Source organism: Pagrus pagrus (genome assembly GCF_965226575.1).
Source record: "Pagrus pagrus genome assembly, chromosome: 6".
Taxonomy (NCBI): Eukaryota; Metazoa; Chordata; class Actinopteri; order Spariformes; family Sparidae; genus Pagrus; species Pagrus pagrus.
This window is the reverse complement of record NC_140190.1, coordinates 6212831-6238802: the sequence shown is the minus strand read 5'-3', so window position 1 is coordinate 6238802 and position 25972 is coordinate 6212831. Positions and strand designations below refer to the sequence as shown.

The 25972-nt window shown below is 40.8% G+C and overlaps 1 protein-coding gene across 1 annotated transcript in view; it reads right to left on the bottom strand.

Moving 5' to 3' along the window:
• lpp (LIM domain containing preferred translocation partner in lipoma) overlaps positions 1–25972 on the bottom strand; it is a 152585-nt gene that overhangs the window by 20212 nt on the left and 106401 nt on the right. The window contains exons 8-9 of the mRNA XM_084354004.1: positions 21943–22039; positions 8268–8437 (exon numbers count right to left, since the gene is read on the bottom strand). Coding sequence (XP_084210130.1) covers positions 8268–8437; positions 21943–22039 — 267 coding nt within the window. The remainder of the gene's footprint in view (positions 1–8267; positions 8438–21942; positions 22040–25972) is intronic.

Genomic DNA, 25972 nt, shown 5'->3' with positions numbered 1-25972 from the left:
AGGTTTTTGTGTGGGCAAATCCCTATCTCTTTATTACTGCTCTTTCAATATGAAGCTCTGCTCCCGGTGTGACCTTGTGTTAGTTACACTACCGCTCAGAAGTTTGGGATCACCTGTTTTTCTTCTTTCCTTCAATAATGGTAACAGCATAAATCAGAGACTTCATGTGTTTTTATGTTTTAATTTTTCCACATTAGTTTGAAGTTTTAAGAATTTTTTTTTGATAAAGTAACACCGCTGTTGTTATGTTAGCTTTTTATGGTCATTATTGAACGGGATCCCATTTAAATCTGCAAAGATTTTGATGCTCAGCTTTCAATTTCTTTTACCAATAACTGCTGATGTTTTATATTCTCATTTAACTGTTATTTTGTCTCTTTCTACCCTTTCGGTAGTTATTCCGGTCGAACCATTGTACTGCGTTTTGTTCACCATGTGCAAAACATTATTTTATTTGCAAACCCTTTATACAAAAATAACATCTATTTCTAAAGAGGACTTTCTAAAAACCTAAAAACATGAAAGACTACTCCAAAATATAGAGCCATCTAGTTCATTTCATCAAAACTTTGAAACTCTGGTGTACATGAGTCTCATTACAGCACACTTAAACTGTTTGCACTTTGGATGATCTGCATTCATGGGAAGTGGTCGTATGAACAGGAAAGCGGGGATGTGATTCTGCCTCAAACAGGGAACTGAGCATTGTCTGCAACAGTTTTACCATTCACTGGTGTCAGTTAAGCAGATTGAATGAAACTGTTTACCAGTGTAGAGCCTGAAGCAAAGGGCAGCTAAGCAGCCGTTTTAAAGTAAATTACCTGGGCGGAAAACCTGGCTGTGGGAATGCTGCAGAAATCTGCCAAAAACCCAGTAACAAGGCAGAAGCGGACAACACAGAATAGACTTAAGAAGAGCAGGCATGGTACCCCTGTGTAAGCAATTAACCTCAGTGACACTGAATCCCAATGCTGAACTTCTTCAAAGACCAGCCGAGCTATCAGATAGAGGGAGAGTCCTTGTTGCTCTCAGCCCCGTTAACTAATACGCTCTCGTGGTTAGACTTCCTGAAGTGAAAGGAGACAGAAAATTACTATTCATATCTAAGAGTACAATTTCAAATGGATGTGGTGACTTCTATAATCCCACTGACTAAGAACATTTAGGCTTGAACTATCTAGAAGGTACAATGGCGGCTAGAACATAATTTGCTGCACTCGTTTTTTTTTATTTCATGTGAAGCTGCATAAATGTCTTAAATTATCTCAAATCATGGTCTATAAATACTGTTATAGTTCCTTTTACTTTAGTGTTTATAGTAAGAAATGATCCATGAGTTGACGTGTCGAAGTTGTAATCAGTTGTAATAAGATTTTGTCGGCATTAGCAAGTGCAGTTGGATACAACAGGAAGCTCTCCTTGAGCAGCTCTTTCGTTAGAATTACAACAGAAGAGGAACTGGAGTCTCTGTTTACAGAGCAGCCAAACAAACTAAAGATGCTTTAATAAAAGTCAGTCATTAATATTTGTGACTGCAAACTGATTTCATGCTTTTCAAATTGTTTTCCACATGACAACAACCAAAGTTCCTGCTCTTGACTGTTCAAGTACTCCTTTGCAAGATGTTCATAAACAATGGTGGTCCCTTCACAATAAAAGCGACCCTGTGTTTCACCGTTATGATGCTCTTAACTGAACTAGTAGCAGTAAGATATGTTTAGTTTGCATTGGCAGTAACTTCATACTGCTCAGACATGGTGGTAGTGGAGTGAACATTGCCTCAAACAGTAATGGATTGCATGAAGCTTTGTTACCAAAATTCAACATTGACTATTCAAATGATTATCAAGTCACATGACATACTTAACCTAAAGTGCAAATAGTTTCCCTGTGGTATTGCCGTTGCTGCTGCTCTTGCAAAGACAGCGTTAGCAACACGGCTACCGCTAACCGCCTCGCAAAAAACAACCGCAAGAATCGCACTTTGACCAAGCCTATGACAAGACAGAGTGACACACTCTGCTGTATGAGTAAGCAGGTTTTGCTACTTATGATCTAGGCGGAAGAATGCTGGTTTTGAACTGTCTCAAGTCCTGTCGGTAAGGGGGAACCGACTCTGACACAACAACAGAGCTCTCCATCGAGGGAATGCCCGTCCCTTCACTGTTGTTTTACCTCGGTTTCTTTCACTCTCACTCTCCAACTTCTTTGCCTCCTCTGTCAGCGGGGTTCCTTTTCTTTTGCAGTGTAGAGTTTCCACAGCTATTCCAGTTGCTCCACAGTTACCTGGGGATAGTGACTACAATGCCTCCTCCTATTTTGGTTGCGCAATAGCAGACGTGCTTCCTTTGTGCCGTAATTACACCTGCGTTTTTGTGGAAACGGTGGCAGACCGAATAGCATAGTGAAAGCGAGGTCCATAGGGACCCAATCTATATGCAGACGGTGTCATTTTTCTACTACCATGGCACTGTGCAATCAGTATCTGCTTCAGAATAAGTAAAAGCAAAGAAAGTTGTCTATATCCAACTTACACAAGTAACATTAATTTAAACTCAAACCACAATGTTTTCCCAAACCTAACCAAGTAGTTTTGTTGCCTCAACATAACCAAACTGCGACCATGACATGAAGGTCCGTTGTGCCTGTCACTAGTGCTGTAAACTGCAACACCTGTGTTTGAAAACAGTAATATGTCTCTTCAGCTGACATTTACAGTTGTTTTGGTATGAGGATGTGTTGCTACTGAAAGGTAATCGAGAATGTAAACACTCAAAAAAATCAACAATCAAGATTTGCATAAAAAAACAAGGTTTTTTCATGTCCCTCATAACAAATACAGAAACTGGTCCAACTGAAAATGCAACACATACAAACAACAGGGCACAAACCTGGATCTAATTCACATCACTATCACTATTCAGTATCTGTGGTGTCGCTGCTTTGTTCACATAAAAGCTGACACACTGAGTGTACTCTTGGCCTTTCACTTTACAGCATTTTCCTCTTAAGTGGAGCACTTCTCTTAAATGTATTACATCTCGTATGTCAGCTCTCGGTGAGCTTTGTCTGAGGTTGCAACCTTTAAGGGATGCACAAAAAAGTCCTCAACCTTCTACCTACTGCATCTTAATGTGCATTCAACTGCACGACGATAATGCAAGACGAAGCAACTGACCGGCTCTTCAGGTTCAGGGTCAACACATGAACACATACTATAAATTTCATCACAGATCTGGTTACATAATTGGATCTTGAATTACGAGAGACACAGTTAAGATGCCTGGCTGTTGTGGAAAATACTTGTCCGACCCCACTGGGTTTCTCTTTCTGTTTGTGAATTTCCAGATGCCCTGTGATTAATTTGTTCCAGTTTGCAGAAAAACATACAGTCAGCAATACTTTGAATCCACTGGAAAATGTTTCACATCAGAGCTTTCTTGGAAAACACTTAGTGGCACTAAAACTCAAAACTGCTGTCTCTCAGTAACAATGATGGCGGGCTCACTCGGTGCTGTTTGCACACACACACTCATGAAGACTTATCATGTGTGCAAACATGGAGTGGGTAAATCTGTGGGACAGCTCAGGCTGAGACACATCAGACAAGGAAAACGAAACAATGGTGACCCAGTGTTGTCACATGAATGCGATGCTAAAGCACTCCATGCAAAACGAGACATTAATTGAACGTCTGTGGAGTTTATCAACATCGTTGCGTATTCAAATAGGCAGCGATTAGTCCTCTGTGAAGGCAAGCCAGGCAAGTGCCGAGGACAAAGGCTGACTGCGGGGCTGCAATTTGTGGGCCAATGGTGTGACTGAGGTTGGTTAGACAGAGAGATAGCAGGTTGTGAAATCAGGAAGTAGACCGGTGACGATAACAGCTGTGGGTGAGTTCCTGCACATTACTAAAAGGAATTAATGATATCTAGACAAACAGTTTGAATGAGGCAAATCAGCCAGCGGAAGAGATGGATCTCGCTAATACAAATGTCGGCATTGTTCCACAGAATATGTAAAGTCTCAGTGGAGATAAGGGGGCTGCTGATCGCCTACTTTGATACATGGCAGAAAACTTTATTGGATGGCAATCAGCGTGGCGTGCAAAATGTATTCCTGCAATTCCTGGCAAAGGGATTAATAGATGTTTGCATATTATTATACAGATTCAACACACAGTAAGTTTCCTCAGGCACCTGTGATACCTGTAAGATGTTCTGCATCAGATGTGATACAGTGCCAGAGGGTGTACCAATCTATTTCACACTTACAATACAGACCGTATGGGAAATACAAAAAGGCTCACGACTATGATAACATGGTTTAAATAATTATTATTAATTATTAAAGAAATATATTAATCGTAGCATTTTTTAATGTTAGTTTGAGAAAACCAACATGCATCTAATGTGTTAAAGTTAAATTAAATGAATGCAATTAAGGTATTAATTAAATGTTATTCTATATCAGCAAATAGTTTCAATGAGTAAAAATAATACTGAATACATGTTTTAAGCAGTATACAATATTTTAAATCTATAAAATATATACCTCAGATTAAATCTGTCCCCTATAGGTCTCACAAACTCAAGATGGAAAGCAGGGGGTTATAACAAGGGTGTAAAAGGCAGGTTGAAGAGGAAGGACAGTATGGGAATACAGTCAAAAAACAAATTCATAGTTAATTATGAACGTTCTTTTTCTCTTAGAGATTCCTAGACTGACTGACTTGCAGGCTAACTTGAGTTTCCCTCTTTCTCCCTGGGATATGACATTTCTCTTCGGAGACTCAACTCTCACGTTCATTCTCTAATCGCACAGAGGCGTATGACCCTGAGGATGGGAATAAAAGAAGAAGAAATTACTTTCATTAAGAAATTCAGATTTCCCCCATCCTTTTGATCTTGTGCCAGAAGAACATTTATGCTGATGAAATGCATAAATAAAGTTCTTAAATTATCCCGTTCCTCTTTAGCGCATGTATCAGAGTTGGAGAACTTCCAGACAAGACAACTACAATCACAGTGAGTGCCTCTGAAAAGGGATGATTTAAGAGATGGCCTGCCACTGGTTTAAACGTCATGTGGCTCAACTTCCAGACTTTACTGGTAAAGTGCGTATCAAGCCATTTCTTGAAAGTGATGTGGAGGGAAAGTAAGTACGAGTTAATATGTGATGGGTGTGAGGAATCAACAATGTCAGCGTGCTCCAATGTATTTCTTTAGAACTAATGATTCAAATAAGGAATGAATCATGATGACCATTACAACACATCTGGATTTATTTTAATGCTACCCTGGTCATCATCATTCGTCATCACTTGTCCAGCGTGTACAAACTTCTCACTCATTTTTACTAGCAAGCTACAAGCTGCGTTGGTACTGATGACAATCATCTCTTTTTAAATGTGCCTTATCTCTAATCTGTAAAGAGGAATGTTTTTCATGGGTACATAACTACCTGATGTTTGTTTTAGGGTGGCTCCTATCTGCCTCAGGGAGCCTATAAAAAAACCACAGAGTCTAACGGACACAAGCTGCAGGAACAGAATAAAGGCTGGTACATTAGCCACAATGCAACTCGAGGTGTTTTATAACAGTAGTGGCTAATGTAGCCTTGTGCTGCTAACTCTAAGCAGAGATGAGGAGCTGGCCACAGAGGCCCTGGTAAGCTTTCTTCATTTCAATGCCATACCTCCGCGTGGGGTTAGGCTGCTTCAAAACATTTTCAAAAAGGTTTGATATAAGGCCTAAGACCAGACAGGACCCGTAATACTGAATTTCACCACTAGATGACACTCAGTCGCTCCTGAGAGGGTCATAATGTGAAGTATAGAAGCACTACAGTCCATCAGGGCAACTGCAACACATTGTATTTTCATTTTGCACAACAACAATTCAAGTCAATGAGTTTCCCACATGCTACTGATAATGTTTCACAATAATAAAAAACCCTATTAAGAAATGTAGAGGATCTGTCCACGGAAACACTAGGGTTTTTTTTTAACTTGAAAGGGATATAGGAAGAGTCGAGTGAAGACAGGAGCAGCGGATCAAAACACTTTGCTACAAAATCACATGTAATACTAACAAGCTGCAGCATAACCTGCACCAACTTGTTACTGATGACCGTTTTCTCTTGTGGACTTCAGTCTGAGCAGTATTGTGGCACTGTGTGCACAACTCTCAACCCTGGTACATCATAACAAGACATAATTACAGCACCACCCATAGACCCACAAACAGACTTTTACATATGAAATCAGGGGCTCATAATATTCTCCTTCCTGACTTCATTTGGACCTCATACAAGTTTTAAAACTTGTACAAATTTAAAGCTTTAATCACGATCACTCATTTTGAAATATGAACAAAAAATGAAAGTTTAAAGCTACTACCAAAATTTCCCCTGTAATGGCCGGTTGGACTGCACAGTTACTTCCCATCTCAGCTTCCAGGAATGACCCTCAAATGTCCCCATGATATTGCTGACTATAAGAAACCAGGAGCCTGTTGTCATATCCAGAGACGGGACTGAGGAAGAAACTGAATCATATTCTAACGAAACTGAATAAGTGAAACACTTCTGCAAAATGATTTCCTTGTGGTCGTACAAGATGACGTGTCTTTCCTGACAATATTGTGCAAGTAAATACTTTTCATGTGTGTTGTGCAACACGGCGACGAGAAAAACGGGTCAGTTTTGTAAAAAAAAAAAAAAAAGGAATAAAGGCACCCCAAATCAAAAATAACTTCTGGGATCTCTCAGTGTCAGTCACCGCTTCAGTCTGGTCAACTTCTGATCAGAAGAGTGATTTAGAAAAGTAACAAATGAGGAAACAGACGAGACACAATCTTTTTTAAGGATCTAATCCACAAAGAGAATTAACACCATGTTACATTCTAACATGATTTTGACACTCTTTTAATAACTAAGTGCATTTAAACCATATCTGACTGCTTATCAGCTGTAGCTGTAATGATAGTTATGCATCAGCTCACTGAATGATGTGCAAGTGAAAACATTATAATCATCATCTAATTCAGCGAGGAAGAGATATCTGAAATTCCTCTATTATAAAGACAATGAATGCAGCTCTGATTCATTATTCAGGAAAAACTAATTAAAATAAAGGTTAAATTTGGAGATATGCTCATTTATCTAACAGTTGCTATGAACATCTGGCTTTGATATCACAAACATTAAACAGGAAATTTCAAGTGTTTCAAACCTGTATTCATTGTTTTTGTTGCCACTTGGGGTCAAAATCAAAAGCTATAAACAAACACCTACATGCTATTGCGTTTTAAAATTGATATGGCTAACATGCTCACAAAAAGTTACCTATTCACACATCCAGCAGACAAACAGCAACATTGGCGTTCTTTAAAAGTCGTGTTTAAGTCCCACACTTGCTCCACTGCCTTCAGAGAAAAACAGCTGGCTCTATAGCCGCTAAATGCTTCAGTATGTTAGCCGCCTAACTGCTAATTGTGTCTGTCCGTCTTTATTATTGTGTACAGCATTTCTGTGCTCTTTCGCCAGCTGTGAGGAAACAACGTGGGTTAGAGTGGAGACTGCAGTCTGTGATGTTTCTCCGATGGTTTGTGAATATAAGAGACATTTTTCACGTAACACCTCGTCATCTGATCTATTGTTACCATAAAAATATCAATTAGTGCAGCTTTAACCCTAACCCTTCTAACTGTTGTACTAGCTAACGTTGCAAAAGCTAGTTTGCAAACGTTAACGTTGCTTAACGTCCATTTTTATGTTTTTTCCCACCAACTGGAAAATACTGTGTTATATTATTGGGTCACAATACCTTTCTACAAGCCCTGTAGATGTATTATTTTCCTTTAAATGTCTACATAAAACTATCAATATGACCTTTAACAAATCCAAGCTCACTGGTTACACTGTTTTTTTAGCATCTTCCATGCCTTTGTACTTGTCATTAAAAGCTGTGTGACTGCAAGAAGCAACTTTCAGACAAAGAAATACTGAGACAATTTCATTTGGTGACCAAAAGCAAAACAAAGGCAAAGAAAAAGAGGAAATGAAGATGTATGTGGTGAGGTGGCAACTCGTCAGCTGATGATGAAATGAAATGTGGTCGCCTGAAGTGGAAATGTATGACCATTCCAGACACCAATGTGACCATCCCTGGTATCATGTGCACTTTTGAAACATGGACATAACCAGACTGAGCAAAACCAGAAAGTGAAGCAGGTGGAGAGGAGGGACAAAAAAAAGTTACTTACAATATAGCAAGGCTCACAGTATGCCTTCTTCTCCACAGCGAAGAAAGGCTTGCCGCGCAGCTTGGTGCTGCAGGTCATGCAGACGAAGCAGTCGACATGGAAGACCTGGTCCATGGCAGTGCAGCCTGTGCCTTCACCCACTACGTTCTCTCCACAGCTGGCACAGCGCCCTGGGGAGAGGGAGAGGAGGGGAGGCTGTGAGCAGATTCATCAGAAATCCACAAGATATTTAAGGTCAGATCACATTCATCGGGAAACCAACGGTCACACTGAAAACACTATAAAGATTCAAATGATTCAGTCGTTTATAGTGTTCTGCAGCAGAGCTGGACTGTTAGACTCTGTTTCAAGCACTGAGACACTCTGATGAGAGTGAATAGCTTGACCTGATAGGAGCCATCCTGCAGTTTAAGGTCAGTGATACAACACCTCAAACAAAGCCAGGTCAAAAGACATCAGCCTTGACCAACACACATCTCAAAATCAGGAGAAATTTACCCTTTCAAGGCCAAAGATCAAATATCAAATATCCTAACATAACTATTTTGTTTTATGAAAAGTCTCATGATACAAAGAGATCTGCAAGGTGGTCGTATCATATTAAAGGTGCACTCTGTAGTTTTGGGGAAGAAATCTTAATCAGAAGAGAAAGATCTTCATTGACAGTGAATTATGCACCAGTCGAGTTGCTATTCCTGAGCTACATTGAATATTGGCCAAAACATTTTTTGCATGAGGTCACAGTGAAGTTGACCTTTGACATTTTGGATATAAAATACCATAATTTCATTATTTTATCCTATTAGACCGCTGTGTTAAATATTGTCATTATTATCATATGAAATGTTGAGTAATGGCCAAACATGTGTTTCGTGGGGTCACAGTGACCTCGACCTTTGACCACCAACATCAAGTCAGCTCATCTCTGTATGTTTGTGCCAAATTTAAAGAAGAGCGCTCAAGGCGTTTTTTAAATACCGTGTTCACAAGAATGGGACGGACGAATGGACAACAGCCATAAAAGCAGAAAATCATCACATTTGAGATTTTTAGCATTCATGCTTGGTAAATGAGTTAAAGCCTTATTGATTATCAACGTTGCTGCTTATTAACATTCTGCGGATTAATCAATTGTTTTGGCAACCACACATTAAAGAGCTCACCTCCTGCTGTGGATGATGAAACTTTATTTGTGAATGTGAATGCTATTGCCACCTGCCTCCATTAATTGCCGTTCATTTTCTGTCCGACAGGCTGCCGGCTTGCTATGGATCCGTTCAACCACAGGATGTTGCCCACGCATCAGTTCACACCACCTTGTCCCAAAAATGTTCAACTTTCCCTTTAAATGCTTGATATCCTGATGTCAGAAGTGCCTAATCTTCATTTTCTATTTCAAACGCTGGATAAGGAAGGATTAAATACTATAATTATGCAACATTAAAGAAACCATACACATCACTAAAGTGTGACACGGGTGACATCTATTTAAAAAAAATGGGCTTTAAATGATAAAAAGAAAACTTTAGAAGTACAACCGAGTCTTTGTAAAAAGGGCACAAGTGAACTGATATTATTGCGCCAGAAAGAGCCTGATTGCATATTGCGGGACATGGCATTTGGATATCTTTAATTGAGTTGGAGATATCTTTAATTGAGTTTAAGATGTCCTCGACTCAATGCAACTTATCTTCAACCCAATTAATAACACTGTCAATTTAATTACTGGTATCTTACAATAATAGGGTTTAAAAAGATATCTCAGAATGTTTTATTTTTTACACATCTGAGGACAGATGCAATCTCTCAGAGGAAGTATGATACAGTATATTTAATTAATTCAAGTTCAGTTGTATAGATCATTTTTTTTGTTCCTTTTCATTTTGTGCTTCATCTAAAGGCTGATTTGGGCGATGATTGACACTCTGTATGTTCTGAACAGAGCAGTTCAAGCGTGTTACAGACAGAGGCGAGACACTAACCGCGGGGAGATAGAGTATCTGATGCTTGCATTTTCACAGTTCCACTTTCTGTTTTCATATCAAAAAATTCAAACGGAGTGTAAAGCTGAATCTGTCTCAGGTATCAGCACAACTTTCGGAAGTCATATGTTGTTGAGATCAAATATCTGCTCGACTGAGAGGCCCGCTAATGGTATTCTAATCTCAGATAACTCATTATCTTATTGTCAGCCGCTGTGGAAACTGAGAAAAGTTGCTTAACAAAGGACTAGATCACACACAACTTTTCCAGCAACATTTCGAAAACCTTACTGAAACACTGATGTTTGCGATTCTGTCATTGCAGGATTGGTTGTTTATCGACCGGGGACACATTAAGAGACAAAGGACTGACAAATTGCCGTTGAAGACTCTGAGATGTTAACATTTTGATTTCTTATCACAGCGGCATTTTGTATGTTGATTTAGCGACTGCTGTCATCCACGTTGACTTATAGCTCCGACAAGTTTTCCATAAAACCTGCTATTGGTTTTCATCTGTTCCCACAGCCCTATCCACACCTCAATTATGGCTGCGTTACCTACTGTACAGGGAGGCAGATTAAACAAACTAGTGAAGGCACGTCTCGGGGGGACATGTGGGTGTCAGTGGAATCACAAGCAGGGTAATCACTTCAGAGAGCCAGAGGGAAAGAGAAAGGAGAGAGAGTGAGCGAGAGACAGAGACGGAGCATGCTGAGCCTGTTAGTGGCTTCAGATCACAGGCCATCTTCAGTGAGTGGATGAGAATGCCAAACATGTCCCACAGGGCTCCCACTTTAAATAGCGAGAAGGAAACCTCTCGGAAATCCTTTTCCTTTTGGCAGTCTGTGATCGCGAGGGCCCTCAGGAGCTATTTGTGCGCGACTATGCATACACTGTACACACACGCGCGCACACACACACACACACAAATGTACACAATGAAAAAAAAAAAATCTCTTTGCGCCAGACATGCCACACATGTAGACGAGTATATATACAAACACAGACACATGTATCATAGACTGTATGCATTCCAACAGACATGTTATGACGGGCTGTGTGGAAACATCAGCGGCCCACACGAGTTCACATGATCATTTAACAAAGAGCAGCAGATCTGAGGCTGTTTACAGCTGGTCCTGAATCTACTGCATGCTTTATTATTATTATTATTACTATTACCCAGAATTTAAATAGGTCAATTAGTTCTTAAGTTATTTAATGACTCTAAAAGTGCTGAGACTTCATAATGAAACTGGCAGGTCATTATATATGATGACATTGTAATCTCTATTAGGGCCGCAACGCTTAATTTCATTATCAACCAATTGATTAATCATTTGGACAAGAAAATATTCATCATGATCTCCTAAAATCCAAGTTGACATATTGAGACAGCTAGTTCTTTCTGATCTACAGTCCAAAACCCAAATATATTCAGTTTCCTTTGAGAGAAGACAAAGGAAGCAGCAGTGTGTCACAATGGAGAAGATGCAACCAGAGAATTTTCATCCGCAAGTGCAGATTAATATTCTGCCAATCAAATAGTCGATTAATCGACTAACTGGTCGTTTCAGCTCTAATGTCTTTTTTTTTTGTCAAGTAATAAATCATTTTGTTTCATCCCAGGTCGCAGTCTCCCATCGTGCCAAGCGTTTTTCAGAGCAGATGATCAGAGGAGGCTCGAATGTGGATACAGATGATATAAAGTAAATTACAGTCATTGTTACTGTATTGTTTGTGTGAAATGTTTATTAATTCATGATTCATTGATTGAAGAAAAGGGTCAAAAAGAGTGAAGTCTTTATGTTGCTTGTTTTGTCTGAGTTACAAGACATCAAGACATTTGGTTGTTTATCAAAAGACCCTAAGAAATTCAGCAAATATTCACATTTGAAAATTTGACCCCAGAGAAGCTCAATGGTTAACATTGAACATTAATATAGCAGCAAACAACTACTTGCCATGTAAAAATACAGAAGAGTAAGAATGAAGTCACTCTCACTGTGTGTGTGCTGTGATCTGTTGAGTCTATCTATGTTCTCCCCATGTTTGTTTTCAACATGGTCGCCTGGTAAGAAACTTTCTCATATAACAGGTAAACAGTGCACTAAAATATGTTTCTGCAAACATTTGAGGTGAGGTATAGACTCTGCAGTAACAGAAGATTGCTTTATATTTGAAGAGCAGTGGCTAGTTTTACAGTTTGATTTGAGTTTCTTTGAGCAGTGTGAGTTCACGTTCCCAATTTGTTTTGGTCTGAGATGCTGGCGCTCGATATCTGGTGGCAGTGAATGTCATATATTTCACCTTAGGTTGGAATTTACTAAAGAATAGCTCAGCTCTATTTTCATTATCAATGAGCTTGTCCAGCTTCTCAATGAATCCATTAATTCTCGTTTTAAATTTAAAACAGGAAAGCATGATTTAATGCATGCAATATTTCCTATGAATCCCTTCTGTAAAGGAAGGCCATTTGATACAGGGCAGAAATGGTGGAGCCCGCCACTAACAATGAAACCTAAAATATAGAGAGGTAATTAAAAATGTAAATATACTGATTGGCTAGAACTGAAATAAATTATTAATTAGTCGTGACACTTTAAAGGTCTTCGTTTTACAATTTAATGCATTATAAAAGTGTGTAAATGTAAATGCATTAGCTCGATTTTCATTATTAATTAGCTTGTCCAATTTCTTAATTAATCCATAAATGTTCTTTATGTTTATAAAACGTCAGAAAGTAGCAACTGCCCGTTACAATTTTCATGAGCCCAAAGTAATGTCCTCAAAATGTTTGTTATATAAAACAAGTGGTGAATGTTTGGTGTTAGATTATCAACTGGTTATCAATTTTGTTGTCAATAAAGTCAATTCTTATTCAATACTTCAACATTTTAAGACTTAAGTTATCCAACATGTACTGAAAGAATTAAACATGATCTCGAGTCTCAAGATTTCATTAAATATATCACAACACGTTGAGCTCTGAAGCACACTTTCACTCTGATGTCTTTCATTGTGGGCTGTAAAAATGTGAAGCTTTTGAGTGAGCCTGTAACTTTTCTTCTCTAACAGTCTTACTGTATGATAATAGAGAGAAGTGCGCAGTGTTTTACAATGCTTCACATCAATAATTTCGCACATCTGCTTCGGAAGTAAGCATTTTCAATTTTCAGACACTACTTCAATTGACTTCTTGAATAATACAGGACAGCAATTGAAGTAACATCGTATTTACCCCAGTGGAGATGATCGCAAATACTTTCGAACTATTTCAGCTGGGCATAAAGGAATCATGAAAGGCCTCGCTGCTCCCCAGCGTCCCTTTGCACGGGGAATGGAACCAGAGTCTTAATATCAAAACTTCAAATAGTTCCTGTAGAACCAATGCAATGGTGACGGGGCGGGAGGGGGAGTTCATTTACACTTTACTCACTTTCTTTCCTTTCATTCCTCAACCCTCAGAAGTGTCTCTTCTCTGTTACATCGAAAGTCAAAAGAAGGACTGAAGAGAAAATCTTTTCTTCTTTTCTTTTTTTAAAGAAGCACATTCCCTGTGAGCTATAGAGGCTTAGAATGGTTAGACAATTTAATTGGATAAAAGGAAAAGATTAAAGAGGCCCTGACTCTGTTCCATAAATAATTGATTTCTAATGTATTTGTAGTGGCAGTGAGACGCTGTTGTTTGGGAATGGGGGATGTTGAGTGGCAGAACGCTTCAGATTTCCCTCAGTCTTTGCCTTCTTTGTTTTTTCACGCCGTGATATTGAAGCAGCATGAAAGGCAGAGAGGGAGCACACTTGCAGCTCAATTTGATCTTACATCGTCAGAAATCAAAGATCGTGCATGTAAAGAAGGATCGCAAGGAACTTTTTTGTGGGAGACCAAACTTTTCACACTATGTTACTAAAGAATACAATTCTGCTGGTGCAACCCTTGCAAACCCCAAAGGCAAAGCCAGCAACAGTAGCTCGTATCCAAAACTAATAAAAGAACCACAAAATCCATTTTGGGACTTCCACTAAAGTTTTGTGCTTGGATTAAAATATCCGATAGATATGGTGGTAAAAAAACACAAAACGCATTCATCTACTGCAGATGTTGTGTTCCAATATTAACAACACAACAACGCTCAAAGGGAGGAATTAAAACATAACTAACACAGATGTGGCTACGACTAATTATCTTGCTCTACTTCAGATTTTTTGAATTATACGGCATTAATTTATGGTGACACCCTAAAAAAGGTGGGCCAAATAAAGACATGAAGTTGTGATAACTTCTTCACACTTAATTAAAGACATAAACAATAGGCCAGTGAGTGGTTAACAGCAGAAAATAAGTCTGTCGAACACATTAGGAGTGTAACTGCCGGCCACTGAACTGCCAGGGGCCACGATTTGTGCGCCGTTTCATCTCTCCCCCCTCTAGGTTAATCTACTTTGTTGCTTCAGCTTGCCCTCCGTGTAGCCCGACAATGCTGTGGCCTTCATTTGCCTTAGGATGATGAGAGAAATAGCTGTCATCGCTGCATTTCAATCTCTGAATGCCTCTTTCCTAACCCCTGCCTTTAATCTCATTCCCAATGTCAGCAAATAGCAATCTGCAGAACTGCTGCGGCGATGGTGGAGGATGGAGGATAGGCGAGCCTGTGCCACTAAGCATTACCGCTCGGCCTGTCAGGGCCCGCGGCTGCAGAATGAGGGGGACTGAGTGTAGGTTACATGTTTTAGAAGCAGGTTGGCAGGAGCGACATGGAGGGGTGCCAGGCAGCGAGAGGGGCTGGCGAACTGGGGTGAAAGGGAGAGGGGAGGGAGAGAGGGGAAAGGCAGGGGAACAGGTGAGTGTGTGTGCCGCGGACTACGTTGGGCAAGCTGCGTGTTCAAAGACGTCTGTGTGTTTGTACGCTGTTCATCCGTGCGCACCCGTGTGCTTGTAACTATGTATGCGTTTGCGTGCATGAGCATGCGGATGTCTACTCATTCCTGAGGTCAAACGCTCACTCACAAATGAAATCTAGCAACGTGAGTGCCCGGAAGCCTCAGCTGGGCTCGCACGGCAGCTGATCTTGCAAGCCTCAGTGGAGCTGTCTCAACGAGGCAGGATAGCAAGCGCCGAGCCTGGCGGGGGAGGAAGGGGAGGGGAGGGAGGGAGAGGGAGAGGGAGAGGGAGAGGGAGGGAGGGAAGGGGGTTGGTCACCTCACGTGAACCGCTGCCAAAAAGCAAGCTTCTGTCGCCGGGAAGAGAAGTCCCATGCTGGCACACTGCATCAGCTGAGAAACTAGAAAGCAGCATTGCGAGGTCAGCGGCAGGGCTGGAACAAGATAATGAGAGGAAAAAAAGTGGCAAAGAGGGCCCATAAACTACACTGAAAACACTACTCCATGCCTTACAGAACTGCCCGCACTTATACTGCTTTCTACTGCTCGCAGCAGAAAGCAATATAAGTATCGAAAACACCATGTGACCATTACATGCAAGGTGATGACATAGCAGAAAAAACTGCTGGGATCTCATTCATAAAAGACATCTACACAGTTTACAGTGACAGGCTGAAGGTGTTTGTAGCATTTATAGAATCTGACAATTTGTACATTCAAAGCGTTTAACATTATTTACATAAGAAAAACGGGTCTTGGAAGTCAAATCAGCAGCCGCACACTGACATACATACTGCATTCTTCTTATGAAAGGCAGCTATGATGGATCATCCGTGGCTATTGTGTTGTATAATCTAGTCTTTTGCAGTCATACATTATAATCCACTGTAGGTGGTATAGTGATGCATGGGCTTTAGACTAGTTGCCATGTCACCAGACTGCCTCATATGATCCCCCCGCCCCCCTGCCCCTGGGTGGTCGCTGACCTCCTTCCAGCAGCATTATGCGCTTCTGTGTCATAGAGATTGTTGCAACATACATCTACGCTCACAGAGTACAGCACAGCACAACAAAGAGGCACCACTTAGCCACTGTGATTGGAGGAAATCCTCTGATAGTGAAAGCGGAAATAGGCTCCTCGAGCTAAAGAGCCTATGAGGAGATTACTGTGTGAAAAAAAGCTGCAGGCAGGTTCAAACTAAAATGAGCTGTGGTCGTATTGTAAAAGGACAAAACTGAATCCAGCCATTCAACTGCCTATTTGTGTCCAAAGTAGAGTACATGCAGTGTTGTGATTTATCATATTTTAATGAATACGTTATTTCTATTTAACTACTTAATATCTAAGAAATTAAGTGTAAAAAATTCAAAAATTGTACTTTGTTGAATGGCTAATGACTGAAGTTACAGTAGCACGCTAACCAGTTAGCCCCAGCGGTCCAAAGTTCCTGTGCTAGAGGGCTGAACACCAACATTAATCTTATAGTCCGGCTAGCTACACAGCTAACTGAGCAAACTAACTAACTGCAGCTACAGTCATGGATGTATAATCAGAATGCAGTCAGCAGCAGTTAGCAGTTTCTCTGGTGATACGCTGCCCATATTTGTTGGGAGTATGTAATCACGGTGGCCAATTCTCCCGCATTGCACCTTTAAATTATAATCCTTGAGATTTTAGTCTTGTTTGATTTAGCAACACATGTTGTTACTGTGGTAACATCACGTACAATTTATTATTACGGGGAAAAACACACACTAACGTCTCGCCACCTGGTGCTTGGAAGAGCTGCCTAAAATAATAGTGACTGACGTACAACGCCTTGAGAGAGCGAGCAGTGAAGCTCTGACCTCATTGCTGGATGAAGGATTTGAATCAGGAAACAGAGTAAAGTGTGACTGGTTCTCCTCTTATGTGTATATGCAGAGCTTTTCAGCAAGCCAGCTAGGCTAGCTGACAGGCTAATCTCACTAGTTAAAAACACTTATGTGGTTATCTAAATGATCAAAAGTAGAAATGCTAACAGTATAAAATGTTGGGTAAACTATTGTTTACAAAGTATTTTAACTGAGTTCGGGCTGAAAAAGCACTGAGATAACGATAGACGTATACGTCACACTACATTGTGCCAGTGGAGAATAACTAAATAATGCAAATATTGTGTGGCTATGTTATGTGTGTTATGTTTGACAATGTCTGTACATGTAAATGTGTTATCAGACTGTACGTGCATGTTTACAAGATTTTTGTTTTTTCCCGTGTATAAATGCCAAATGAACATTAAAAATGAACTTGACTTTAAAGGTATACCTTCATGCACTAAGTAGAAACAGTTATCTGCGTTGGGGGAGACGGTTGGCCGAAGGCATTCGGAGACTGTGGAGGTGGAGCGTGGTGGGGAAGTGGGGTTGGGGCGTGGGGGGCGTCTCTTTTAAGCCAGCAGAAAGGTTTTACTCTGACACACATCCCACTTGTTATGACATGTAGAGACACATCTAAAAGCAAACTCCTAAGAGGTTGCTGAGGGCGACCTCAGTAATATGCAAATGAATTCCACCAGAGTATCTTAGACAATGCACAAAGCTGTCTAAACTGGAAGCCTATTAATACATTAAGTTATGATGCTCAGTTGTGTTATAAAGAAAGGCAGGCAGCTCCACAAGAGCGTACTGTGTGAACCTAAACTTTTTCTGACCCAATTACCTTAGCTGATCTGTTCTGACTCCTCTGGCCTGTACTGTTACTGGAGCTACACTGCCATTTGTATCTCTTCCAAGATTCCTCATGAACATTTCATGTGAGGTGTCTTATAAATTATGAGGGCTCCTCCAGCTGACATTATGAGGAAAAATGGCAAAGCCTGCCTTTTCTTCTCCGGCTCTTATCATAAAACAAAGGCGAGCTCAAACCAGGAGGAAAGGCTTTTCCGACAGCTGAGAGTCCTGCGTGGAGTACAGTATGCCCAAATGAATCTCTCTGCTTATTTCCAATGACTGTCTCCCTACCATCTGATAATAACATTACAAAAACATTTATGCCACGGCTCAGAAATCCCTCTGGAAAATCACTCTGTATAAATATTGATTGGATATTAAAATTTCACATCTTCCTTAATTCTATACAGTGAAATACTGAAAGTCTTGTATCACATGAAGGAATCCTCAACTTGTCATTTTGGTATTAAAGGAGAAATAAAAACAGATTCTCTGCGGCAGAATGAACCACACTGCATAAGTATCATCACCACTAATTGTAAATAATGCAAAGCATCGCATCCTTTCAATTATTTAGCTTTATGTCCTGGTTTTGGTTGACAGAAATGTAGTGATGACAAAATATTGTAAGTTCCTCTGATGCACAAATGCCAAGGCATCTGTACTGCGAGCTGAGTAGCTGTGTCTTATTAGATTTCCACAAACACAGTACACCTACGCACAACCTAAGTGGATTAAATATGACGGATGATGACATTTGGAGAAAAGGCTCTTTCAGATTACTCAAATCTAATCTGGAACTCTAAATCAGGACTAATCAGTTGCTTTTCAAAGAAGCTTCAATCATAGGAGGAATTTCTGGCTTGCAAACTGGGTTTCTCGCAAGAAAAGCCGTTCTTCTATAGTGCATCATTTTCAGGTTTTTTACAGTTTGAGAGGCGTTTGCGTTTGACAAACGGCTGCTTTTCATGTGCCCGTTTTGTCACAGAAAAGTCTTCAAAGACGTGACCGGTGTAATTGCTGGACTGAATTTGTTGTAAAAAGAGCATAATGATGTTGTGTAACTCATGAGCTACGGATGGAGCCTCATTGAGTCTAATGAAAAGTTTCCCTGTGACATCAGAGTCAGAGTGTAACAGTAATTCAATTCAATTAACCCCCTCTGGACCAATGAAAACCCACTGTTTCAGATAAGAAGCTCATCAAAGACATTAGTGACACCAATAAAACTTTGCTATAGGAAGACAATGATCCAGTCCAGTAGTGCACCAGAGATCGCAGCCCCACTTTGATTAATCTTGTTAATTACTAGCCTTAGGGTTCTGCTAGCCCTCTTCCCCCTGAACCCCACCAAAAAAGAAGAGGCTTGTGTGCCATTAGATTCTTTGTAATTACAAAAGTCTCACGCCTTGGGACTGATTCTCCCACAGCCCTGGATATACAGTGAGGAACATGTCGGACTAAAGTCAGTTTTAACATCAGTGTAGTGGCTATATGTGCATTATTCAGCGGGGGAGGACGGGGGGGCTCTGTGGATTTGCAAAGCAGCATGTGTCTGTGCTTGAACTCTCTCCTAATGAGTCCCTGCAGTCACCTCAGTCGAAGGCTCCTGCCCTCATCCTCTTTCTTTCCCTCCGTTAATTCAGCTGTCGCCTTGTTTAACCACAGGATGACCCTCCTCCCTCCCCCTCTCCAATCCAGTAACAGCCAGCCGCTGTCAGCTAGAGACGCACACGCTATCCCTAACTTGTTCTGGCTACCTCAGCTCACATATGACCCATTTCTCCCCTGTCCTTGTTTTACCAGCCTTCAGCCAGTCAGCCTTATAGTTGGCAAACAGTAGTGAGTGCATGCATGGTATAGCAGCGCACAGAGTTCATGCCAGGTCTGCTTCGCATACACATTCACCCAAAAATTAGGCCAACAAGGCATTGAGGGCCATTCCTCTGTAAAATGACTACACTTTGCTTAAGCCAGCAGATCCATTTGACCTATGTCTAATGTGAACCAATTAAGGTTTTTACATCAGTGCGCACCAACGTGAAGCCGAATATCCCTTAATACCAGTTAAATACATGTCCCTGTAGCTATAATACACCTACACATGCTATCATGGTGTGCTGTGTGATTATGTGCTGATATAAAGCCTGCTCCAGAGCCCCATTGAATGTATTGAGTGAGGTATCTAATGGGCATGGGAACTAATTCCAGGGCAAAGGGGATTAAAGGCTAGAGAAGAGAAAGCAGCAGAGGGATGGCACTCGCTGGCAGCACAGGGTACAGAGGGCGGAAAAATAGAAATTAAATATAAATGCACAGAATCCTTGTCTTTTGAATCCTATTTTGCGAAATAGTATTAAAATTGTATTTTGTTAAATCCTGGCAGTTATATATTTTTTTCAAATGAGCACAAATTAAATATCGAGCGTTTCACAGAGAAAAATGGGAGAGAAAAACTGTTAAAAAAAATAATAAAAATAAATAAAGAATAATAACAGTGGACAATCAGACAGGATACAGAGTTTCATCAAAATCAGGATGTTTCATCTGTCCGGAGCCTTTATCTCTTATTCTCATTATACCCTGAGAAGGAGTTGTGCCTTGTCCTTTGATCACATTGATATAGTTTTGAGACTCTACCTTGAGGACTGTTTCCCAGACTGGTAGATATGCTGCTGTGTCTACACTGGGAAATCAACAGAAAGGAAGCACCAAGAATACGGGGTTAACCTTGTCTGTATCATACACACCTACACTGTACTCGACAGCCTCCAGACATTTTCCAAAAACATTGTTCCTGTGGTACAAAAAACTAACTTTGTGGGTCACTGGGTGCACTAATCTAAGAAACCCAATGCCAGTTTTATTCTATTAACCCACTATCCCAATTAATTTAGCCTTTATCGACATAAATGTGCCATAGCTTTGGCTTTGTAGTACAACCTGTAGATTTGGATAAGTGTCTTTAAAATAATGGAGGCACTGATTGTTTGTTTCTTCTTTTAGTTTAACAAAACATCACAGTGAAAAGTGACAGAGTGAGCGCTCCTAACGAGATCACACTCCCTGTGCTAATGTCTGCAGAACTGCTTTGCAATATGTATGTGTGTGTGTGTGTGTGTGTGTGTGTGTGTGTGTGTGTGTGTGTGTGTGCGACGTGTGCATGCTTGTTAAGCTTTCTATATTATACATGTGAATCAAACAGTGACTCATGGGCTAATTTTAGCCACCAGGCTACTCTCACCTATGAATGCTACATTATGAAGTGCATGTTGTTGTGTGCCAGAGAACATAGGGCCACTTATAGCAGGGATGGTTATATTCTTTTGTCTGGTGATTCGTAACATTCACAAGGAAAGTTGTCCTGTTACAATGTGATATTACGAAATTAGAGCAAGAAGAGTATTTATTAATATTGTGTGTGTGTGTGGGTGTGTGTGTGAGAGAGAGCGCACAATGTGTGTATGTTGACATGTGCATTTTGGACTGGTCTGTCATAAATAGTGCATCTCAAGAGACTTCCTGGTTTAATAACTGTTAAATAAATCAATACAATAAGCTTTTGGAAAGGGGGGCCAGCCACCAGGGGATGGTCGAGACGTTTTGGCTTCACTTTGAGGGAGCTGTCATGATGTTGATCTTTACATACAGTCAATGAGTTTGACATTTTGTTGTGGTTTATTTCATGTTATTTTATGTCACATTGTTTTATCACTAATTGTATTTTATTGACATTTTGAGGCTAAAATGTGTCATACTAGCAAGAAATGTTTCATAGCAGCAAGATGAAAGTGGCCAAACACGGTAGTTTTTAATTATTTAAACATTTTTAAAAAAGCAACATTAACAAATTAGTGGTAATGTAGTAATCTGCTTTCTACCTTTTGCAGTTAACATAAAATAGAACCCATCCAAGCCTGGCTAGCATACTTAAACTAGCGAACGCGAATACGTCAGAAAACAATCAAAATAATCAAATAAAAGTATAATAGGATGAGGGTTTCAACCTCTATTAGATAGATTATGAAATTATCATTACATGTCATTTACACCAACTGCTGCATGCCATGTGTGTGAGATAAGTGATCTTCTTACCAAAGTATTCCTCAGATGGTGGGTTGTCCATGTCAAACAGCATCTTCTTGGTCAGGCGCTCCAGCTCATCTTCAGGGTGGGCGACGGGAGCACTCCCCTGAGGACCAGGAAAGAACGTAGTTGTGATTCACCAAGTCGACTGAGGTAATGAAGAACATTTCAAGAGTTTTTCGTGCATTTATTCCCACCTCACTGATGGATATCACCTGTGGTCTATGTGATATAAGTGCTGCTTAACATGCAAAGGAATAGTGCCAGAATGTATTGCTTAACAAAATCTGTCTGGGTTCGACTTCACAAAAACCTGACTTCAATAAATCAGGATGTAGCTCGCAAGGTCAAACAAAACACATTCACGGTAATCAACATGCAGTAGATGGTCTTGAGTCTGCCTTTTCCCTCTGAGATATCTGACCCTGGCTCAGGCCCCAGTGGTGGTGCAGCCCAGAAGGTTGTGCATATCCTTCTGTTCAATACGAGCATGAGGAAAAAAAATAAATAAATGTGACCCTGACTAATCCTTGTATTTTGGAAAATAATGATAACAGAGGGAAAGGGGAGGCAAACATTAGAAGAAAGACACTTTTAAGTCTTGCACATTTAGGTGATAGGTCAGGAGATAGTAATTTAGTCATACTCTGAGCACAAAAGACTTCAGGTGTGAGCTGTGTTGAGGCCAAATCTTTCAGAGATTTCAGAAGGATGACATAACTCTCTGAAGATGCCACTTCCTTCCTTTCCTTGTGAGCCTGCCCTCCCTCTTATCATGCAGTCTCTGACATCTGCCTGCTGTGTGTCTGTATGGGGCTGACGTGTTGTGCCTGACATTTTCTGCCAATCATCCGCAGTGCCCCTCATCACCCCACCCCCGCCCCCGAGCCGAGGCTTACGGTCCAATCCCGTCACAGGTGTGTGTGTCCTTTGCAGAAACCCTGGAGGCCTGAACTTGACTCTTTTCTTGCTGCGTGGCTGAGCTTTTTCAGAAATCTGTGACACTCGGACGACCTTCTCCAGATCTGGATCTTTACAGTAGATTTGATTTTCAATATTGTTACACGGGCCGAGATCTGAGCTGACCTTTGATGTGTTCCTAATTGCGACATGTGGGAGTCGGGTGAATCTTAGTGACCGGTTTGGTTTTGTACTAATTTATCCCGGGTTTACCGTGTCACAGAAAGGAATCAGATTTGTCAATAGGAGATTGAGTGAAAAATGGTTTTGTATTCAGAATGAAAGATCATCACGCCAAACAACTCGTCTGGTATTATTGACGACTGTATTTGTATGCATGCAATTTTCATCAATTTGAATGATTGTATGTGTCAGTCACAGTTTCAATAATATATATAGAGCAGCTGTAATTTAAACAACACATTAAAGGAGACATATTATGCTCATTTCAGGTTCATCATTTTATTTTGGGTTACTACTAGAATAGATTTACATGCTTTAATGCTCAGTTTTCTCGTACTGTCCACTGCTGCAGCTCTGTATTCCCCCTCTATCTGAAACACTGTCTCTTTAAGGCCCTCCCTCCACGAATACCAAGTCTGCTCTGATTGGTCAGCTCACACGTGCCTGAGCCAGCAATGCTAACAACAACAGATCAGCTGTGCTAAATCAATTCTTATTTACCAAACTAGCCGCTCTGCATAAATTATGCAAATGTGTGACATGGTGACGTAGCGTGATGTCACAAAGTCACGGAATTGAAGGCGGGACTACTGATGATGCGTTTCAGGAGCAGCGTTTTCTGTAGGAGAGAGGAGCTTCTGTCAATGCAGATTATGACCTTTTTAACATTCAAGATCTTTTACATTCACCGATATAAAATGCTGAAGGTAAGAAAAAAAATACATAATAGGTCTCCTTTCAAAGTTGGAAATCAAAATATGCAGTAGATTTGGTGTGACAACACGCAATTGTCTACCGACTTTATTCCCAGAGACGGTGAGAAATGCTGAGCTCTGATTACTGTCCACAATGTATCAAACAGCGAACAGGACTTTACGAGGCATGACTTTAGCTCGGCTTGGCTCGGGATGCAGCAGGCTGATAATGGAAGCCCAAACAGTAGGCCTCATTAAGCGTGAGGGATCGACACGTTCGATGTGCAAATCTTTCTGCCACGCCGGAGCGCTCTCTAGAGAGCAGCTGGGCCGGAGCTCTTGGAATTCTTGGCACCTTGCGCCTCCTCGGCCACTCAACCATAAACGGCCAGGATCGCATCATGGAGGATTAAGAGGAGATGAAGGAATATTTCTGATATTTCTCTATTGTTGACTCAAATTAATACAACTCGTTATTCATAATACACAATGTTCAATGGAGGTATACGTGAAAAGGGGTTGAATTCAGATACCTGCATAAAAGAGTAGATAATAAGTCTGTAAGTATTCATACACCTCAAAGACGTGCTCTTCTTGTCAACAATGTGCTCATTATGCCTGTGTTGTTAGTTTGAGACAGTGAAGAGGACGATTTAACACTGTTAATCTTAGCTCCACATCAAAAGCACATTGGAGAGGGAACGAAATGCTGCTATTACCAGAAACAGACTTTTGAGTTTAAGCTTCATTTATACCTTATCCACTCTTTGACACCCTGCAGCAATGCACTGCCAGAGAGTTTAAAGCACCTTGTTAGGGAGTCTTTTGTGACAGCACGGAATAATTTTTCACTTGAATAAGAGAAAGAAATTGCTTCCCTGCATGCTTTATGATTGCTTCGCAGTTCCTGTTCGGCTTTTCAGAGGCAACAATAGAAACCATACAGCAACTATACGTGCTGGAGACATGGTTTTTCAGTTATGTCTGGCTCAATTCAGTAAATTGTTTGCCTGCACCCTCGGGATACTCAGACGCAGTTTCATTGAAGTTAGTGCTTAAATTCAGTGGTGACTGGGTTAACAGCTGCACCTATTTTCCACTGTTTCCCCCAGTATGTCGAGGCTTATAGTTTCAGGTCATCTGCCATCTGCTTTTTAATGGCAGAAATCCCATCAGCTGTAATACCCCCGAAAGTCTTCCTGATGGACCATCAAATGCCATCCACTTGACAAACAATTTTCAGAGAGTTGTTAAATGCCAGACCACTTAAAATCAGAAACAACAATAACATCTGTAAATGACCACTGTTGCGTGCAACCTGATACAGCATGACAGTGAAAGGTGAGCAGACAAAGCCGAGTCTGGGAGCTGATCACTGCTCCTCTGCCACATCTATGAATAAAGCTGTGAACACCACCCACTGTGGAATTGGCATTGTGTCAGAACTGATCAAGTGAGGAGTGGAGTGGGAGGTGGGGGGGTGGGCCGAGGGCTGAGGGGCCTCAGTACGTGCTCTCACCTGATGCCCTGACAGCATCGTGTCCCGCTAAGAACCAAACCTCAGGCTCTGTCTTTCCTGCTCCCACCGCAGTGATAGAGAGTGAACAGGAGAGACAACTGTTCTCAAGGCATCAGATCTACACCTTTGTTAGTGGAAGTGGAACAAAGGAGTCCCGGTGAACGGGAAGCTGGAACTATTTACATATCGTCACCTGCTACGGTACAGAACAAGAGGAACTTACAGATCTGTAGGATAAATCACGGCAGGTCAACTCTGCTGTGGCACAATGATGATGCAACAGGCTACACATTAACGTGAGAAGGACGCAAAGTTTATTCCTCCTGCTGTCTGGACCCAGATTATATGTATTGTGTTCTTATTTGGTCAAAAACGTGAAATTTAAACGTGAAAGATGAAAATTTAAATTCTATGCAATTACTGCTGCATGAGCCTCATATAGCATGACCAATCACAATTGTCTTGGCCGCCACAAAAACCCAACGTACAGCAACAATGCGCCTACAAAATAGTGTCGGGAGGCAACATGTTTTGGTGGAAGGTTTGCACATGGAGAGATGTGTCCTGACGTTAAAATGGTTAAATCCCAGGGAAAGAAAAGGTAACAGCTGCTAGCTTGTTTACATTTGTATTGTTAGTGACCAGGTTTGGCATTTTCTGCATGCAGGTTGTTAGCTCGTAG